At 34.3% G+C, this 21,604-nt stretch overlaps 1 protein-coding gene and 1 pseudogene across 1 annotated transcript; both read left to right on the top strand.

Annotated features, from left to right (window-relative positions):
* The first annotated feature begins 4,389 nt into the window (after nucleotides 1–4,389).
* Nucleotides 4,390–8,032, top strand: LOC111986903 (cysteine-rich receptor-like protein kinase 44; annotated as a pseudogene).
* An 8,524-nt stretch (nucleotides 8,033–16,556) lies between these two features.
* LOC111986875 (cysteine-rich receptor-like protein kinase 44) lies at nucleotides 16,557–20,863 on the top strand. The gene is made up of 7 exons (XM_024018558.2): nucleotides 16,557–17,545; nucleotides 17,926–18,048; nucleotides 18,520–18,647; nucleotides 18,962–19,172; nucleotides 19,299–19,536; nucleotides 19,672–19,822; nucleotides 20,261–20,863. Exons 1-7 carry the CDS (start codon nucleotides 16,711–16,713, stop codon nucleotides 20,606–20,608), a joined length of 2,034 nt encoding a protein of 677 aa, XP_023874326.1. The 5' UTR covers nucleotides 16,557–16,710; the 3' UTR covers nucleotides 20,609–20,863.
* The last annotated feature ends 741 nt before the right edge of the window (nucleotides 20,864–21,604 follow it).

Here is a 21,604-nt window from a genome sequence, read left to right as displayed (position 1 = left end):
TCAGTGTTTTGCATAGTGGGGCTTTGTTTATTGAGTATGCTACTTCATTGTTATTTTTCTTAACTTCTTGCTTTATTTTTTGGATGAAGTTCTTAACTTCTTGCTGCTACTGCTGTAACTACCTATCTGCATATTTTTGAGCATTAACACTAGGATTGCCACAATGCCATGTGCTCCATTATATAATTTGTTCCAATGAAAGACCTTCACAGTTCCACGTCCTTTGTGGTGTAGGTTTTTGTATTGAAATTATATAATATATAATATATATATATGTATATATATTGTGTGTATGTGGCTTTGTAACTCTGTATACTTTCATGGATGGTGTATAATGTATATGATTTCTTGGTTTCTTCCAATTCTCATCGTAACTTATTGGCCTGGGAGAGACAGTATACCTATTCATGTTGATATTAAAAATTTAAAACAATAATAATAGGGAGAGGAAAGGTAAAAGGTTTCACTATTCATTGAATTTCATGATTGCATAAACTAGCAGAAAACGTTATGTAAGCCACATTGTATGTAATATTCATACTAAAGAAAAGGAATATACTAATAACTAGTAGAAAATGCTATTGCACTATGTTTCTTTCTAACCATTTTTTTAGTAGTGGGATGAATATTTATCTTTTAATAAAATAATGGTAAAATATTGAATTTTTTGGATTTCGGGGTATTTGGTAATTTTTTGGTTTTGGGGGTATTTTGGTTATTTTTTGGATTCGGGGATGGTATTTTGGTATTTTTGGTTCGGGTTTGAGTATTTTGGTATTTTTTGGATTTAAGGGTATTTTGGTCATTTTTGGGTTTCGGCGGTATTTTGGTCATTTTTTGAATTTCAGGGATATTTTGGTAATTTTCTGGTTTCGAGGGTATTTTGGTCAATTTTTGGGTTTGGGGGTATTTTGGTCATTTTCTGAGTTTTAGGAGTATTTTGGTAATTTTTTTGGGTTTTGAGGGTATTTTGGTAATTTTTAGGTTTTGGAGTATTTTGGTCATTTTATAAGATTTTAGAGTACTTTGGTCATTTTCACTTTAGTGGCATTTTGATAATTTTGATAATTGGATAATTGGGTGGGTTGAGATTTACCCATAATAATTAGATTTGGTTGGATTTGGATTAGAAACAATTAGTTAAATGAGTTTTATATACCCAACCCAATTATGCCCACCCAATGAGCATGAATTACATTTACCCTTTTTTCAAAATAAAAAATCCCCCATTTATTTTGTTTTCCCTCAATCAGATAGATCACAGATACAAAAATACTGTTGATTTCAATTCTCAAATTGACCAAAAAAAAAAAAAAAAACTCAAATAACCACCTCTGGTCTCTCTCTACTCCCTCACCTTCATAAGTTCGTCTTTTATTGTTGGGTAAATTATACCAACCTCCCTTGTGGCTTCACAAAATAACACTCGTCCCTCAAGGTTTCTATAAATGCAATAAATCCAAATGCCCTCTCATAGTGCTACTTCCTTAATAGAATTTTTCATTTAAAAAAAAAAAAAAGATTCACTCATGTTTGCAAACCTTAAGGGGCAAAGTGTTATTTAAAATAACCAAGGGAGTGGAGTGTCATTTCCTCCAGAGTTTTGGCAGGAATATTTTTTGAAATAGAATTTTTCTTTAGGAAAGCCATGCATGCACTTATTTGTCACATTTATAAAAACCTCAAGGGGAAGTATCATTAATACATACATTTGGAAGAAGTATAATTTTGATAAATCTCAAGATAAGTTGGCCATTGGTGTAATCTATCCTTTGTTCTTTCTCCCTCTGCCTCTACTCTTACTCAACCAAACCTCTAGCCACACTACGATATGCCAATCTCCCTCCATCCCTAATTTCAATTCCACTTTTTCAATCGTTCATTCAGTTTTTGATGACCATGATGTTGGATTTTGTATAAAATTAATTTGATGTATATTTAAGATATGGTTGTATGATATCATGTATTGTTTCATTTCTTTATGATGGTTGTAGCCTCTTTCATGGTTACATTTTACTAGATTGAAATTCTAAGTTAGTAATTTTAGAACATTTATTTTGCATGGGGTTAGAGATTTAATGTTTGGAAAAATGGAGGGGGGGGGGGTGGGGGAAGAAAAAAAAGTCAAGAGTTGAGACGAAAATAAGGAAAAGGAAATGAGAGTACCTTGCATTCAAAGTGTTTGGTTTGCAAGGGAGAAAGGAACGGAAAAAAAAATCCTCATGCTCTAATACAGATTCTCTCTTCTCTCTATTTCCTTCCAAATTGGGAGGAAAGGAAAATGTTGGCCTTATGGAGAACTCTGCATTTTCCCTTCCCTCGTTCCATTTCTCTCCAAACAAATAAAGGATTTTTCTTTTCCTTCCTACCTTTTCTATCCCTTGCTTTCCCTCCAGCTACCCTTCAACCAAACATATATATATATATATATATATATATATATATATATATATATATATATTGAACATTTTCTTCCCATAGTGTTCATTAATCACTGTATAGAATATGGAGTAGTTCGGGAACTTGCAAAACCTTTTATTTATTTTTTAGAGAGGTGGAAATGGAATACATGATGAAGAAAATGAGGGTTGCCTATGTACTTCAAGGGTTTTGTTTTTTTCTAATGCAAAAAAAAAAAAAAAAAAAAAAAAAAAAAAAGGCAAGTTATAATGGATTGAGCTGACACATTAATGACCAAAGTCGAACTCCAACCTGCCCAACTCTATTTGTTACAAGAATTTCACATCAGAAACTAGCAAATTGGATATTAAGGTTTTTTCTTCATTAGAAACTAACTTGTAATCTTTGTATAATTATAAATATTATAATTAAATAACCATATCATATTTGTAATGAGGGATTTTATTTTATTTTAATAGGATAAAAATGTGGCTTTGAAAGTTTAATGGTGTGCATTGAAAAGATAAAAGTTTAGTTTTATTAATTGCATCTGACAAGATATAGACATTTCTCTCTCTCTCTCCATTTATCTATCTATCTATCTATATATATATATATATATATCTCTTTTTAAATTTTTTAAATGTCCAAAATCAGTTACATATATAACGTTCAGGAATTAGGTATTTAGGTTAATACTATCAATTAGCTTTTAAATTTTGGTAGGGTAAGCAAATTTGTTCCTTCTATTTACTCTATAGAAAAATAAGGTAGTTAGTTATATTTTTATTTATTTTTTATAAATAAAGTAGTTATTGATTTATATATTCACATGACATTTTAAAAATAAATGTTATTATTGTGATACAAATGTTAGAATCATGCCTAATTGAATTTTTTATGAGTTATAAAATATATTTAAGAAATTCGAGGCATTTTATTTTGTTTTTCTTATCTTTTATAATACAAATAGTTCCGGGTAGGGTTGTCCAACTCACCGACTGACCTGACCCACTCGAAAAATCCAACTGGATTCAAGTCAATTGCCACTCCTACCCGACTACTCTAGCAATTGGCAGTGAGTCTCTTTTTGCACAAATTGATGCCGGTGGGTCGGTTGCGGATCTCGTCCCCTAAAACCCGAAAAACTCAAACTAATCAATTAGGAGGCCCTTTTTTCGGTGATGTTTGCCAAATCTAGTGAGTTATCAGCCATTTCTAGCAAGATCTCAACTAGATCCGACTAAATTTCTATTGAATCTAGTGAAATTTCACTTGATTTTCACTTTTATCTTACTGGATTGTCATCGTTTTTTAGATCTACGACACCAACCAAATCAACTGCTACCATTTGAAGGCTTGATCTGTCTAATCCAATCAACTTTTTTGATTAGTGATGGGTTGATATTTGTTCCTCTTGATCAGGTCGAATCTAGGGATTAAGCCCAAACTCATGGACAACCCTAGTTGGGAGAGAGGGATTTAGACATTAAAAATTGAAAAACATTAAGTTATACAAATAGAATCATCTTGAAAAATATACATAGAAAGAAAATACTGCCCAAGATTTAAAATTTAGAACATATAATAATGTTTTATAAAGAAATCAAAGTGTTAAAATGAATAATGAATCAAAATCCACCTTCAGAAAAGTTTTAGAAATTCCGTGCGATGTTTTAAATTAGATAATGTTTTGCTTAACTTGCTATTTCTCTTTTCTTTTGCTCCCATTATTTATTGTATCTTGTTGATTCTCTTAGATCACATTCCATGGACTGTGTTGAATGGGATGGGTGTCCACTGGGCCCAATAATCCTGTATTGTTGACTGCTACTTTCAAAGTTTGCGTAAAAATCTCCCCAATATTAATTCCAGAACAAGCGCGCGCCAATCATAACATTCCCAAAAGGACTAGCGCTGTTGGTCAATTCTTCTTATGCCCTTACAGTCTTGCACTCATATTTACATAGAAAAATTGGACTCGTTAGTTTGGAAAAAAAGCAATCGAGAAACAAATGGTTGAATGTTTCAAAAAAAATCAAGGACTTCCTGTTCTTCAAAGTCTTTACTCAGCTCAATAGTTCGCCCCTAAAAGCCTAAATGATAAATTTCTTAACCCAAGTCTTGCCTTAAACACATGGCAATGGTTTCTTCAAGACTTGTCTTCCTCGTTTCCATTTGCATACTGGTTTCTCAAGCCATTGCTCAGCCAGACTTCCTATACCATTTCTGTTTAGACGAGGGTAACTACACAAGCTAAAGTATCTACAATTCAAACCTCAATCAAGTCCTCGCCTTCCTTTCCTCCAACACAGAAATTGACTATGGGTTCTACAATTTTTCTTATGGCAAAAGCCCTGACAAAGTATATTCACTTGGACTTTGTAGAGGAGATGTCAAGCCAGATCTTTGCCGTAGTTGCCTCAATAAAGCTACAGATCTCCCTCTGCGTTGTCCCAATCAGAAGGAAGCAATAGGATGGTATTACTATTGCATGTTACGCTACTCATTCCGTGACATATTTGGCATCCTGGAAATTAGTCCTCCTTCTTATTTGTGTAAAGGGAATGACTTATCAGCCAATTATGATCAGTTCTGTCAGGACCTGAGGAACTTGTTGGATAGCCAAAGAGGTCGAGCTGCTGCAGGCGGTTCTCTTCGTAAGTTTGCGGCGGGAAATGCAACAGCACCAGACAATCAAACACTATATTCACTTGTGCAGTGCACACCTGATTTGTCCGATCAAGATTGCAGTGATTGCTTGTTTGGGGCTATGGAAGATGTACGAAATTATTGTTCTGGGATCCAACGTGGGAGTGTTTTCAAACCCAGCTGTAATTTAAGGTTTGACGTCGTTCCCTTCTATGACGATCCTCCAGCATCAAACAACACCCCTGCTGCAAAAGGTACCAATGCCATTAAGCTTAAAATGTAATCCATTTGGATGCAACCTTTTGGTGAATACTTATTTGCTTTGCTGAATGTTGATTAAAGAAAAAAAAAAAAGGCTTTAAAAAGTTATATAGAAGTAATTAAACTCACAATTTCCTAATAACTTAAGTTTTTATGACAATCGGTAATTTAACAAGGTCAAAAGCTTACAACTTTTTATAGAGGGGTCCTTATTACTTTCCCTATAAGTTCTCAAGTTTCAAAACTAATTTTAATTGTGTTACTCTTTCCACGTATCCATTTGAATCTTTTAACATACATCTGTCAGATTTTTTTATGTAAACATATTTCTGGTTTTGCAGGAAAGGAGAGTAACAAATCTCAAACAGTCATCATAGTTGTACCCATTATTTCTTCTGTGGTACTAATTATAATCTCCTTCTACATCTACTTAAGAGTCAGGAAACCAAGGGAGAAACCACAAAGTAAGTAAAATAATTCGTTTATTTCTTTTTGTTATCCCAAAATTTGAATTATTGCAAAGATAATAACAAAAAAATGTCAGAAATTATGTGCTTGGTTACATAGATGTGCTTCCTAAAGTTCTCAGGTATGTGTGATATTTGTGGGAGTAAAAAATTCCACCTATATTATGAGCCTATGAGGACAAATTTCCCGGCAAGTATTAACGTAAAACACGACATACTTTGGGGATTATTTATTTATTTATTATTTTTCATAAAATGATACTTAGCTACTACAAATTAATAATAATCAATGTGTTCCGTCGATAAATTAATACTAATAGACATGAGTTTCCTATCTAGAAGGTTTTGATAAATAATTAGTTTTTAGAGGTCATTGCTGTTGCATGCGCATATTTTAAATTGTGTTGGTTTCAAATAATGCATTAACGTCTTGTTCAGGCGAATTTGGGGATGAGATTAGAAGTGTGGAATCTTTGCAGTTAGGCTTTGGCACTATTAAAGTTGCAACATATGACTTTTCTGATGCAAATAAGCTTGGACAAGCTGGATTTGGTGTTGTTTACAAGGTAAACATAACATTATCAATAGCCTTAAAAAGGATAATTTAATGGGTAGGACCTGCCTCATGATTGAAGTAGGGTATTGATTCAAACACTTTCCCTCCCACCCCCCACCCCAAATTGGAAAAGTTTGTAGTCAGGATGCACATGTTAAGTCCAAAGGGTTAAATATGTTCTAATCTAATATGGTTTCAGGGTAAACTCTCCGATGGACAAGTTATTGCTGTGAAAAGGCTTTCAAAAAATTCTAGTCAAGGAGATCTTGAATTTAAGAATGAAGTTTTGTTAGTGGCCAAGCTTCAACACCGAAATTTAGTTAAGACTCCTAGGATTTTGATTGGAAGGAATTGAAAGGCTTTTAATTTATGAATTTGTGCCCAATGGAAGTCTTGATAACTTCATTTTTGGTATGATTTTACTTCTACCTTTATTTCAAAATTATATTCATTGTAATTTATTTTGATTATATGTCTTTTGTGAATAGATTTCCTTCACATTTTAGTCCAATATAATATATTTGATTGACTATGTAGATCCAATCAAGAGTGTCCTATTGGATTGGGCAAGACGCTACAAAATCATAGGAGGCATTGCACGAGATCTTCTCTACCTTCATGAAGACTCTCGACTTCGTATTATTCATCGGGATCTCAAAGCAAGCAATATCTTATTAGATTTTGAAATGAATCCAAAAATTTCAGATTTTGGTATGGCATGATTGTTTGAAGTTGATCAAAGTGAAGCCAATACAAGTAGAATTGTGGGGACCTAGTAAGTATCATACTTTTTTTTTCTTGACAATCTAGTATCTTACATAGGTCTACTTTATGTTTACATTGTACCAAAAGAGACAACATGAGAGTATTAATAAGTATTGTTGAAAATAATTGTGTATGTGTAGTGGATATATGTTTCCGGAATATGCAATGCATGGACAACTCTCAGCGAAGTATGATGTCTTTAGTTTAGGTGTGCTAATGTTAGAGATAATAAGTGGACGGAAGAATAGCTCCTTTGGAAATGGAGAGAATATTGAGAACCTTTTAAGCTATGCAAGTATTAGGTAGGATTTCCTGTTCAAACCCCATCACGTGAAGGGATAGGGGGAGGGGAGGATTAAACTTCTCAGCGGGAGTGGATAAATTTGAAACAATACACTTAGCTTTATGACGTGGAGTATGGAACTTATAATGTCCATAAAGTAAAATTATTGGTGTAGCTTGTGTAGCTAGTTGGCTTTAAAGGAAAGCAAGAAATACATCCAGTTGTGTAGCCCAAATATATTTCTTTTTAAAACACAAAATAAAATCATTTTCTCTTGATTTCTAAATTTGTCAATTTAATTTATCTTGTAGGCATGGAAAAATTGGAAACATGGTATAGTTTCAAATCTTGCAAATCCCACATTGGAGGCAGGTTCGACAACCGAAATAATGAGATGTATTCACATTGGATTACTATGTGTTCAAGAAAATGTAGCTGATAGACCAACTATGGCATCTGTTGTTCTCATGCTGAATAGCTACTCTATTACTCTACCAATACCTTCACAACCTGCATTTTTTATGAATAGTGGTACTAAATCAAACATTTGCTTGCAATCTAAAAGTAGCTCTATCCAAGCTTCGCTAAATGAGGTGTCAATCACAGAGCTATCTCCTCGCTAATGTTTAATGAATTTGAAATGTAATATATGAGTTATTGATGATATCATCTAAAAAAAAAAAAAATAATAAAAAGAGTTATTGTTGATACATTAACAAAGTTGCATTCTTTTCAAAACCCAAACTATTTAGTGACCCAAAAGGAAAAAAAAAAAAGTTGGGATTTTTTTTTTTTACTGTATTACATATGCTGTTTGATTGCCAAAGTCCTCAAACACCATTCTTGATTCACTTTGCTCATGTGTTTCGGATCCCACGAAAGCTTTTAATGCAAAAAACATAGGTGTGAACATGGGTTTTTGAAAGCTCGAAAATGTGTTGAAAACATAAGAGCTATTTAGACCCCCAAATTAAAGTTACGGCTTGATAAATTTTACTCTAACTTAATACTAAGTGCAGAATAGAGTAAATGCGAGCGGATAATAAACAAGCTACTCTAACCCATAATCATTATAACACAGCAGTAAAATGAAAGGTAAAAGAGTAGGAAAAAAGAATGCAAACACAAGATAACACGCCGATGTGTTATCGAAGAGTAAACTGAAGAACTCGGCGAAAAACCTCTCCGCCGCTTTCCAAGCAATAATCGATCCACTAGACAATCAGTTGGGATACATGGGTTAGCAAGAGACCCTCCAAGCCTAATCTACCCGATGTACTTAAGCCCTCCAAGCTCCTACTCCAACAAAGCTTCTTGGAACCGTGTCTTGTCTAACTCTCCGGATCCCACAATACGCCTGATTGCATCCGCCAAAGCTTGGCTTCTTCCAATGCTTCCTAGCAACACCAAAACCTCACTTGGCACTCTGAAAGTGTGTGGTAAGTGTTTGGACTATCAACCTCTCAATGGTATGGAAATGGAGAGGTAGGAGTTGAGGAAAATCCACAAGCAGTTATGTAGAGAAATGTGAGTATAACAATCTCTAACTCTCAAGGTTTTTGGCTAGGGTTTTCTCACAGAAGCACTCCTCAACATCTATGGGTAATGTGGGTATAAATAGTGTCGGCACAGAAAGTGTGTATCAGAAATGACAGTCTGGCAAAACAGAATATTTCGTGGATGTCTTGCAGGAAGGCCTTACCCGCAAGATACTCGCGAAAACCAGCTATCTCCATCCTATCCTAACTCTTCGCATTCTAGTCATGTGCAGGGCACATGCTTCACTTCGCGAGATGCTTAGTTGCAAGCTACCCGCAAAAACAACTTTAGTCTTCATGCCTTGAGTCTTCACACTCTCTCTCTCTCTCTCTCACAACCCTTACAATGAAATCCCACAAATAATACATGGTATAAAAGATTGAACATAATTACAATCAAATTTGGCACGGAATAAAAACCAACAAAATACATAGTTGTAAATTACAACTTTACAGTTTTTTTTAGCCCATTACTAATAATATTGCTCTATTAGTACTAATGATATTCTCCTTCTGCATCTACCAAAGAGTCAGGCAGCCAAGGTAGTAACCAAAAAGTCACATATTTGGTTTATTCATTTTATGCAAAAAGTTGAATGTGAATTATCACAAAGAAATAACAATCAAAGTCTAGATTTTTATTTTTATTTGACGAGAAGCTTATGGGTTAACTTTTCTGCAAATTGAAATAGCAACGTTTACATCATGAGCAATAACTGCTTCTAAAAACATTGGAGTTTCCTTCATGCAAGTCACAAAACCATCAACCTGTTTTCATTGTATAAATGACTCCTCACAATATTCCATTAGGTAAGTAATATTGTGAGGAGTCATTTATTTTGGGAGGAGTGTCATTTTGATCAACATCAAAGAAAATTGGTGTAATTTATCCATTTGTTCTTTCTCTAGGTCTAGTCTTATTCAAGTAAACAGAAAGCCACATTATGATATTCCAATCTTACCGTCCCCAAATTTCAATTTTTCTATTTCAATAATTTTCATTTGATTGTGGATGATGGTGCTGTTGGATTTGAATCATATGATATAAAATTGAATTATAAGAAAAAAAAAGGATTTGATATAAAATTAATTTTATAGGTATTAAAGATATTGTCATGTGATGTCTTTTAATATTTTACTTATATAGCATGGTAATGGCCTTTTTCATGATTCCGTATCACTGGATTGAAATTCAAAGTTAGTAATTTTGGTGATTCTAAAAAACAAGTTAGTAATGTTGGAACATTGATTTTGCATAAGATTTAAAGTGTGCCAACATGAGAGAAAACAAAAGACAGGGAAAATTGAAAAATAAAATAAAATAAAATAAAACGTGGAGTACTTTTCTATTTTTCATTTCTTGTCCCTATTTTTTTATTGTATTTTTTTGCCTTACTTAGATAAAATAATTTTAAAGAAACAATTTTTCTTTTTCATAAAATTTTCAAAATAATTGAAGTAACAAACTGTTAATGATAAATAATTTAAAAAAAAGTATAAGTTATTGTGAGCCTACTTAAAAATCAATAACTCTGTCATCTTCAGTCAACAAGAAAAATAAAATAATATCAATAACAATTTGCAAAAAAAAAAAAAAATTGTGGAAATGATTGCGTACCTCTAACATTACTACATGTGCCGTACGTGTTGAATGGGATGGGAGTCCACTAAGACCAGTACGCCTATACGTTGACTACCATTTTTAAAGTTTACAGAAAAGTCCCAGTGGTGTAAACCTGAAGTAGGTGAAGTAAGACTTGGCTTCCCTAACATTTTGATAAACTAGTATTTAAATACTTATCTTCATGATTATGAACTAATCTGATATGAGAAGTATAATGCATATATTGAATATATGTGATAATTCTTGCTATTTAGTAAAGGTAAGAATAAAATTATAGGAGTCTTTTAGTTCAATTAACACCTCCTAAAGTCATAGGGTTCAAATCAGCAAGCTACCCTCAACTATCAAATTATAAAAATAAATAATAAATAAAAACATAAGCGCAAAAGAGACCAATATAATGGTGGCTCTCCGTAATAGGTCAACCATGCAAGTCCTATATATAAAAAAAAAATTTATGAGCAAATATTTCAGAGATAACCTTTTTTTTGGTTTTTATTTTTATTTTTTATTATTGATATACATCAAAACTTTATGTTCAACAAAATGAAGGGGAAAATGGTATTTATCCCTAATTTGAAAACTATGTAGCAAAATGCTCATATTTTGAAATTATTTAGTAAAATGCTCATGTTTAATTGGAACTCGATTTCAACAAAATCAAGTTTTGTGAAAAACTCAATATCTTCAAAATCAAGTTTTATGTATATTTTTAAGTAGAACTCGATATTAACAATGTTGAGTTCGGAGTTCCATTTAAATTTTCAAAAAATTTTAAGTGGTAAAATATTCATAGAATTCGACATTGCTAATGTCGAGTTCCACCTGTAACTCGATTTTGTTAATGTCATGCTTATATGTTGTATCTCCTTCCCCTTGTAAAATAAATGGGTAGTTATGACCACTGGGGTAGTTGGCCTAGTGGTCATGGGCTCATTTCTAAGAGTTTGGGAGATGGAAGTCCTAGATTCAATTCCTGCAATAGAAAGTGCTTGAAAAATAACTTCATGCTCATTGGTTGTTACATACAATGTGACACAACACTATGTGCTTTATCTATATACTCACGTTTGCAATTATGAAAACACAATGTGTTTTATCCTTATTCATTTATGTTCTTTCTCTTCCTCCCCACGATAATCTTCTTTTAGGAAAAATAATTAATTATGTTACTTGAAAACATCATTTGTTGTGCCGGGTATTCCTTTCTCACCCTAAGTGCAAACTAATCCCAATCTTGCCATCTCGTTTCCCATATGGACTATATATAGACGAACAAAATGAAATTTTGAAAAAACTTGAAAGCAAGTTGGAATTTAATTTTAAAGTTTTAACTGATGAAGTTCGCACATAGAATGCTTCTGAACCTATCAAAAATAAGAGGCTGGTGGTGAAAATGTAGGGCAACACATAAGAGTAGAAAGATAGGCTGTTTATGGCCAAATCAATGGTGGATGAGATTTAAGACTGCCTATAGTACAATTTAAACGAGAGGAAAAAATAAAAAAAAGGTTCTAAAGTTCTACTTCTAGGTTCATATTGATAGTTTGCTGGAATTTTTGTGATCATCAAAACAATATGGTTCGAGCTTGGTGGGCTAAAAGTTTGTTAGTAATAAAAATTGTTAATGTGTATAGTGTTTTGGGCTTTTGGCCCACATAAATTACTTGTATAGCACACATATTTGCACTATGCTCTTACTTGTACTGCACACATCTGCTTCCTATATTAAGGCACTCATGTATATACTTTTACTATGAAATACACTATTGAATTCAGTATTTCTAACTTGGTATCAGAGCCACTACTCTGACCTTTCTCTTAGTAGTCTTGTCTCTCTTGGTGTTACTCCACTCTTGTCGTTTCCGCTGTCACAACAACTGCTGTAGCCACTCACCATTGAACCTTCGACGTCTCTTAGCCATTGTCCTTGGGTTCTAGGCCTGTAGTCGCCGTCGTTGAGGAGTCCCACACCACACAGACCACTGCACTACGGTCTTCGTCGTGTATCTTGCCCCAATAATTTTTCTACAAGTACCACAGTGATCACCTCGCTCCGACCTACTCAACTGTGGAAGTCTCGCAGTCATCGGAGCTTGCAAGCGCCTTCATGCGCCGCCCAAAGAAGCTGCACCTCAATCACGCACCTCACGCACCAGCCTCTGTTCTTGCTAACATCATCAATGACGTCATCACTGCCATGTCAGCCCTAGCTAACATCATCATCGCCACATCATCGTCCATTCATCTGCTGACGTTATCATTGCTGACCGTTGACCGGTGTTGACTTTGACCGTTGACTTTCTCTAGGGTTGACTTTTGCAGTCTAGGTTCTCCTTACCTAGTTTTTCACGTAGATTTCATTTTTGTAGTTTGTTTTTGCATATTGTGTCTCTAAATGGATAAGAAGGATATTTTTCTTCCTCGCCTCATCAATACTATATTAGAGGGGAATAAAATTACTTATCTTGGTCTCAAGCTATGCGCAATTTTCTTAAAGGTTGCATACTCTAGCAATATTGTATTGGTGCAATCACTATTCCTATCAAGGGGGCAAGTGAAGAAGATGCTGCCTTCATCAGTCACATGATTGAATGGGATAGTCACAACCACATGATTCTCACATGGATTTGGAACACTTCTATTTCCTTCATCTTTAATCTGTTGGGTAGCTTTGATGATGCAAAATCGGCATGGGATATGTTGGCCAAAAGATACTCCACTACTCATGGATCCATGAAATATCAGTTAGTGGTTGAATTGCATCAACTCAGGCAAGAACCAGGGCAATCCATCAATGACTACTATGATTAGCTTCGCTTCATTTGGGACCAAATTGACATTTTTGATCTAACTTGGGCATGCTCAAAGGATGCTCAGCAATATGCTACTGTTAGAGATGAATTTCATCCTTATGAATTCCTGATGTCACTTCATAAGGACTATTAGCCCATCTGAGGTTAGCTTTTTAATCGCAGTCCTCCTCCCTCTCTTGATACTGTTGTAAATGAGTTGGTTGGAGAAGAAGCTCGTCTTGCAACCCTTCAAACCCAAAATAAGCTTAATGTTCTGGCTATTTCTCCTTCTGCTCCACCCACAGAGCAACCTCCGCAATCAGGGTTTGATTCCTCTGGCTCTGGGAATTGTCGCAAGCAAACTAACAAAAAGTTCTGCAACTATTGCAAGCGTCATGGTCACACTATTGAGACTTGTTACCATCGTAACAAATCTACTACTGCTGTTGCTAATATTGAGTTTACTCTACCGATGCCTTCCATTTCAGCTGATTCCCAGTCTTCTGGATCCACTATCAACCTCTCCTTCACTAAACTACAGGACATCATAGCTCAGGTTGTTCGTATGGTTGGTAATTCATCTCTTTCCACTACTCTCTCAGTTTTACCCGATAAGTCTCACACTTGGCTTTTTTATTCTGCCTGTTGGAATCACATGACACCTCACTTGTCCTTATTCTCCAAACTTGACCCTGCACCACATCCTCTTAATATTCATATAGCCAATGGTTCCACCATGCATGGAAATAGTCTAGGTTTTGTTTCGACCTCCAACCTCACAGTTCCTAGGTTCTTCCATGTACTTGACCTATCCTATAATTTATGCTCTGTGGGACAATTAGCTGAACTAGGATATTGACTTATTTTTTACTATTCTGGGTATATTGTGCAGAATTCGAGGACGGGGCAAGAGCGGTCCTAGAGTTGAGCGTATGTTTCCCCTGGACAATCTTCATCTTCCACCAGTTGCTCCTGTTTCTGTTGCTCCTGTAGTCACTGCGGTTTCTTCCTTACCTTGTCTTGCACTTTGGCATTCTCGTCTTGGTCATGCATCCTCTTCTCGGGTACAACAATTAGCTTCTAAGGGTTTGTTAGGTTCTGTGTCGAAAGACAATTTTTATTGTACTTCATGCCAGTTAGGAAAACAACTAGCTTTGCCTTTCAATAATAGTGAATCTATTTGTTAAAGTATTTTTGAGTTAATTCATTCTGATGTTTGGGGACCTTTTCCTGTTGCTAGTATTGGTGGAACTCGATATTTTGTTATTTTTATTGATGATCATTCTTGTTATATTTGGATTTTTCCTATGAAATCTCATTCTAAAATTTTACTAATCTACAGTAACTTTGCAAAAATGGTTGAAACACAATTCTCCAAACGTATCAAAATTTTTCGATCTGATAATGCTCTTGAATATACTCAATATGCTTTTCAAGCTCTGTTGCATTCCTATGGCGCTATACATCATCTAACTTGTCCAGGTACCTCTCAGCAAAATGGTCAAGCTGAAGTTCCTGCCCCATTTTGGTACTCGAATCAGATAATGTGGCATGTCAAAGTCTATCAAAAACTTCACTAAATGAAGGGAGGTCTGGACTAGCTAAAATTTGTGATTTTACTGGATTTAAATTTTTAGGCAATCCAGAGAGGAAGTGAGCAACATGCATAGAATCTTGTTGTTTCTTCATAATTTTAACATCAGAGGTGATAGGCTGATAAATATTGAGTTCTTCACATACACCCTTAAACTTGTTATAATAGTCTTCCAAAGACATATCACTCAAACTCAAGGAGAAATAATTTTGATGAAGATCATAAATCCGCTTCAAATTGTTAACACCAGAGTAAAGTTCCTTGGCTTATTCCTAAACAAGTTTAGCAGTTGGTAAGAAAACCAAACTACAACTGATCTTAGATTCCATGCTATTCCACAAAAAACTCCTAATTTGTGCATCTTCGGCTCTCCAAGCAGCAAATTTAGGGTCTGTAGGTATAGGAGGCTCCTTAATCACGTAATCAAATTTCTTTCTACCAAGAAGAAAGACTTCAATTGCCTGTACCCACTGAGCATAATTACTACCATTTAGATGAATGGAGGTAATTGATAACATATCAAGAGATGAGAAATAATTAGGGGGCTGAGCACTATCTTTGGACTCCATAATAGCAATCTGAAGAAAAAATTGTAAGGTTGAATTTAATCAACCATCTTGTTGGCTATATTCCATGCCAAAATGAAGAATGAATCAAAATCCACCTTTAGAAAAGTTTTAGAAATTCTGTGCAATGTTTTTTATTTTTTATTTATTTTATACAAGATAGAATTCTACTCTAACTTAATCTAAGTGTATATGTGTATAAAACTCCTTCTTGGATACTTGAACCTTGACCCTTACCTCTCACAACTCACAAGTACTTATACTTGTGAAATAACTATCGAGTGCGATGTTTGAAATTAGATAATGTTTTCTTAACTTGCTATTTCTCTTTTCTTTTGCTCCCATTATTTATTGTATCTTGTTGATTCTCTTAGATCACATTCTATGGGCTGTGTTGAAAGGGATGGGTGTCCACTGGGCCATAAACCTGCCACTTTGAAAATTTGCGTAAAAATCTCCCCAATATTAATTCCAGCACAAGCGCGCGCCAATCATGACAAGAAAGTCAATTTCATTTTCTCTTTTGCCAGTCCCCACCAAGTCAAGTGGCAATGCAGGTGCCAAGTGGTGCAAGCGAGACCTGAATTCCCAAAAGTTGTAATCAACTCATAATTTTTATTTTATTAAATACTGACTATTTTACTAGAGCAAAGAAAACATTTGCAATTGCCATGTAAAGAAAACGTGTAAAGTTTTACTAGTAATTAATAATTATCCCCTATACCAAATCAAACATTGGCCTCCCTTATTATTGGCCTCTGCAAATTATTCACTTTTATAAATTGAGAAAGAAATCGAAGAATAATTTTCTTTCTGCAAAGAAGATACAAAGTGAAATTCAAAAAAGTTTTACTTTTTTGAAATTATTTTTTATTGAAGATAAGGTTTTTTCTTAGGATATCAAGGAAAAAAAAAAGGTTATCTTCGTCTCTATGTAGCTGTGGAATATTGTTCACTATTAAACGTTCCAAAAGGACTTGCGCTTTTGGTCAATTCTTCTTTTGCCCTTACAGTCTTGCACTCATATTTTTACATAGAAAAATTGGACACGTTAGTTTGGAAAAAAAGCAATCGAGAAACAAATGGTTGAATGTTTCAAAAAAATCAAGGACTTCCTGTTCTTCAAAGTCTTTACTCAGCTCAATAGTTCGCCCCTCTCTCTGAAAGCCTAAATGATAAGTTTCTTAACCCAAGTCTTGCCTTAAACACATGGCAATGGTTTCTTCAAGACTTGTCTTCCTCGTTTCCATTTGCATACTGGTTTCTCAAGCCATTGCTCAGCCAGACTTCCTATACCATTTCTGTTTAGACAAGGGTAACTACACAAGCAACAGTACCTACAATACAAACCTCAATCAAGTCCTCTCCTCCCTCTCCTCCAACACAGAAATTGACTATGGGTTCTACAATTTTTCTTATGGCCAAAGCCCTGACAAAGTATATTCACTTGGACTTTGTAGAGGAGATGCCAAGCCAGATATTTGCCGTAGTTGCCTCAATAACGCTACAAATCTTCTCCCTCTGCTTTGTTCCAATCGGAAGGAAGCAATAGGATGGTATGACTATTGCATGTTACGCTACTCATTCCGTGACATATTTGGCATCATGGAAGATAGCCCTGCTTTTTTTATGTGGAACATGAATAACGTATCAGCCAATTATGATCAGTTCAGTCAGGACCTGAGGACCTTGTTGGATAGCAAAAGAGTTCAAGCTGCTGCAGGCGGTTCTCTTCGTAAGTTTGCGGCGGGAAATGCAACAGCACCAAACAATCAAACACTATATTCACTTGTGCAGTGCACACCTGATTTGTCCGATCAAGATTGCAGTGATTGCTTGGCTGGGGCTATGGGAGATATACCAAATTGTTGTGATGGGAAGCAAGGTGGGAGAGTTATCAGACCCAGCTGTAATTTAAGGTTTGAGATCGCTCTCTTCTATGACCCCACAGCTGATAATGCATCATCACCATCACTGTCTCCACCACTGCCTCGAGTACCATCAGTATCTCCTCCAGCATCAAACAACACCCCTGCTGCAAAAGGTACCAATGCCACTAAGCTTAAAATGTAATCCATTTGGATGCAACCTTTTGGTGAATACTTATTTGCTTTGCTGGATGTTGATTAAAGAAAAAAAAAAATAGACTTTAAAAAGCTGTATAAAAGCAAATAAGGTATATTAGAATTATAATTAAGTAATTAAATTCATCATTTCTTAATAACTTAAAACTCTGGGACAATCGATCATTTAATAAGATTAAAAGCTTACAACTATTTATAAAGGGGTTCTTATTACTTTTCCTATAAGTTCTCAAGTTTCGAAACTAATTTTAATTTTGTTACTCTTTCCTTGTATCCATTTGAATCTTTTAACATACATCTGTCAGATTTTTTTTATGTAAACATATTTCTGGTTTTGCAGGAAAGGAGAGTAACAAATCTCAAACACTCATCATAGTTGTACCCATTATTTCTTTTGTGGTACTAATTATAATCTCCTTCTGCATCTACTTAAGAGTCAGGAAACCAAGGGAGAAACCACAAAGTAAGTAAAATAATTCGTTTATTTCTTTTTGTTATCGAAAAATATGAATTATTGCAAAGATAATAACAAACAAATGTCAGAAATTATGTGCTTGGTTACATAGATGTGCTTCCTAAAGTTCTCAGGTATGTGTGATATTTGTGGGAGTAAAAAATTCCACCTATATTATGAGCCTATGAAGACAAATTTCCCAGCAAGTATTAACGTAAAACACGACATACTTTGGGGATTATTTATTTATTTATTATTTTTCATAAAATGATATTGAGCTACTAAAAATTAAAAATAATCAACGTGTTCCGTCAATAAATTGAATTGCACTAAAGCAAACAAAATGTTATTATATACTAATAGACATGAGTTTCCTATCTAGAAGATTTTGATAAATAATTAGTTTTTAGAGGTCATTGCTATTGCATGCACGTATTTTAAATTGTGTTGTTTTAAATAATGCACTAACGTCTTGTTCAGGCGAATCTGCGGATGAGATTAGAAGTGTGGAATCCTTTCAGTTAGGCTTTGGCACTATTAAAGTTGCAACAGATGACTTTTCTGATGCAAATAAGCTTGGACAAGGTGGATTTGGTGTTGTTTACAAGGTAAATATAACATTATCAATAACCTTAAAATGGACAATTTAATGGGCAGGACCAGCCTCATGATTGAAATAGGATATTGATTCAAACACTTTCCCCCCCACCCCTACCCCACCCCCACCCTAAATTGGAAAAGTTTGTAGTCATGATGCACATGTTAAGTCCAAAGGGTTAAATATGTTCTGATCTTACACGGTTTTAAAACACTTTCCCCCCCACCCCTACCCCACCCCCACCCTAAATTGGAAAAGTTTGTAGTCATGATGCACATGTTAAGTCCAAAGGGTTAAATATGTTCTGATCTTACACGGTTTTAGGGTAAACTTTCCGATGGACAAGTTATTGCTGTGAAAAGGCTTTCAAAAAATTCTAGTCAAGGAGATCTTGAATTTAAGAATGAAGTTTCGTTAGTGGCCAAGCTTCAACACCGACATTTAGTTAGACTCCTAGGATTTTGCTTGGAAGGAATTGAAAGGCTTCTAATTTATGAGTTTGTGCCCAGTGGAAGTCTTGATAACTTCATTTTTGGTATGATTTTACTTCTACCTTTATTTCAAAATTATATTCACTATAATTTATTTTGATTACATGTCTTTTATGGATAGATTTCCTTCACATTTTAGTCCAATATAATATATTTGATTGACTATGTAGATCCAATCAAGTGTGTACTACTGGATTGGGCAAGACGCTACAAAATCATAGGAGGCATTGCACGAGGTCTTCTCTACCTTCATGAAGATTCTCGACTTCGTATTATTCATCGGGATCTTAAAGCAAGCAATATCCTATTAGATTCTGAAATGAATCCAAAAATTTCAGATTTTGGTATGGCAAGATTGTTTGAACTTGATCAAAGTGAAGGCAATACAAATAGAATTGTGGGGACCTAGTAAGTATCAAACTTTTTTTTTTTTTTTGACAATCTACTAAGTATCTTACATAGGTATACTTTAAGTTTACATTATACCAAAAGAAACAATATGAAAGGCTAATAGTATTTTTGAAAATAATTGTGAATGTGCAGTGGATATATGTCTCCAGAGTATGCAATGCATGGACAATTCTCAGTAAAGTCTGATGTCTTTAGTTTTGGTGTGCTAGTATTAGAGATAATAAGTGGACGAAAGAATAGCTCCTTCCGAAATGGAGAGAATATTGAGGACCTTCTAAGCTACGTAAGTATTTTTATTTTTTGGTCTAATGGCACATACACCCCATAAGTATGGAGTGGTAGGTCGGACTTCATGTTCAAATCCCACCATGTGGTGGGGTGGGGGTGAGGGGATTAAATGGCTCAATGGGAGTGAAATTTTTTTGAAACAATACCCTTTTATCTTTACGATGTGGAGTATCAAGTATTCTACCCGTTGGCCTGTACGTATTAGCATGTCACTAATATCGTCCATATAATTACAAATTATTAATGTACCTTGTATAGCTAGTTAGCTTTATACCAAATACATAGGAATCTAGCACAAATGAAGGATGAGGAGGTTAAAGGAAATGAAGAAATACATCAAGTTGTGTAGCCCAAATATATTTCTTTTTTAAAACACAATAAAATAATCTTTTCTTGATGAATACTAAATTAGTCAGTTTAAATTATCCTGCAGGCATGGAAAAATTGGAAACAGGGTATAGTTTCAAATCTTGTAGATCCCACATTGAAGGAAGGTTCGACAACCGAAATAATGAGATGTATTCACATTGGATTACTATGTGTTCAAGAAAACGTAGTTGATAGACCAACTATGGCATCTGTTGTTCTCATGCTTAATAGCTACTCTATTACTCTACCAGTACCTTCAAAACCTGCATTTTTTATGAATAGCGGTACTGAATCAAACATTTGCTTGCAATGGGAGCATGATTCAAGGGTGACAGAGTCAAATCAATCTAAAAGTAGCTCCGTCCAAGCTTCGATAAATGAGGTGTCAATCACAGAGCTATCTCCTCGCTAGTGTTTATTGAATTTGAAATGTTATACTACTACTTTCCTTATTTATTTATTTTAATTGACGAATACACAATATATGAGTTATTGATGATACTTTAACAACGTAGCATTCTTTTCAAAACCCGAACTATTTAGAGACCCAGAAGAAAATTGGTGTAATTTATCCATTTGTTCTTTCTCTAGCTCTAGTCTTATTCAAGAAAACAGAAAGCCACATTATGATATACCAATATTATTGTCTCCAATTTCAATTTTTCTATTTGAAGCATATGATATAAAATTTAATTATAAAAAAAGGATTTGATATAAAATTAATTTTATGTATATTAAAGATATTGTCATGTGATGTCTTGTAGTATTTTACTTATATAGGATGGTAATGGCCTTTTCATGCTTCCGTATTACTCGATTGAAATTCAAAGTTAGTAATTTTGGTGATTCTTGAAACAAAAAAATGGTAATGTTGGAATATTGATTTTGCATAAGATTTAAAGTTTGGCAACATGAGGGAAAACTAAAGAAAGGGGGAAAAAGTGGAGTACTTTTCTATTTTTCGCTTCGTGTCCCCATTTTTTGTTGAATTTTGTTGCCTTACTTAGATGAAATAATTCTAAAGAAACAGTTTTTATTTATCATTGAATTATCAAAATAATTGAAGTAACAAACTATTATTGATAAACAATAAAAAAATAAAATAAAATAAAGGTGTAAGTTATTGTTAGCCTACTTAAAAATCAATAACTCTGTCCTCTTCAGTCAACAAAGAAAAATAAAATAAAATCAATAACAATTTGTGTATCTCTAACAATACTCCATTTAGATGCCATTCCATGTGCCGTACGTGTTGAATGAGATGGGAATCCACTAAGACCACTACACCTGTATGTTGATTACCATTTTTAAAGTTTACATAAAAGTGTCTCCCACTAATCAGAAGAACATGCATCAATTGTTGGAGTCATGTTCACTTTTTACGGCCTGTCCGCTGTCCCCATCCATT

This window comes from Quercus suber, unplaced genomic scaffold (assembly GCF_002906115.3).
Source record: "Quercus suber isolate HL8 unplaced genomic scaffold, Cork oak 2.0 scaffold_74, whole genome shotgun sequence".
Taxonomy (NCBI): domain Eukaryota; kingdom Viridiplantae; phylum Streptophyta; class Magnoliopsida; order Fagales; family Fagaceae; genus Quercus; species Quercus suber.
The sequence above is the reverse complement of the archived record's forward strand: the minus strand, read 5'-3'. Positions and strand labels throughout refer to the sequence as shown.

Excerpts from the sequence above, each read along its gene's own strand:
- LOC111986875 (XM_024018558.2), top strand. The coding sequence starts at position 16,711 with ATGGCAATGGTTTCTTCAAGACTTGTCTTCCTCGTTTCCATTTGCATA. Across the intron at positions 17,546-17,925 it reads CAACACCCCTGCTGCAAAAG|GAAAGGAGAGTAACAAATCT; the intron begins GTACCAATGCCA and ends CTGGTTTTGCAG. Across the intron at positions 18,049-18,519 it reads ACCAAGGGAGAAACCACAAA|GCGAATCTGCGGATGAGATT; the intron begins GTAAGTAAAATA and ends CGTCTTGTTCAG.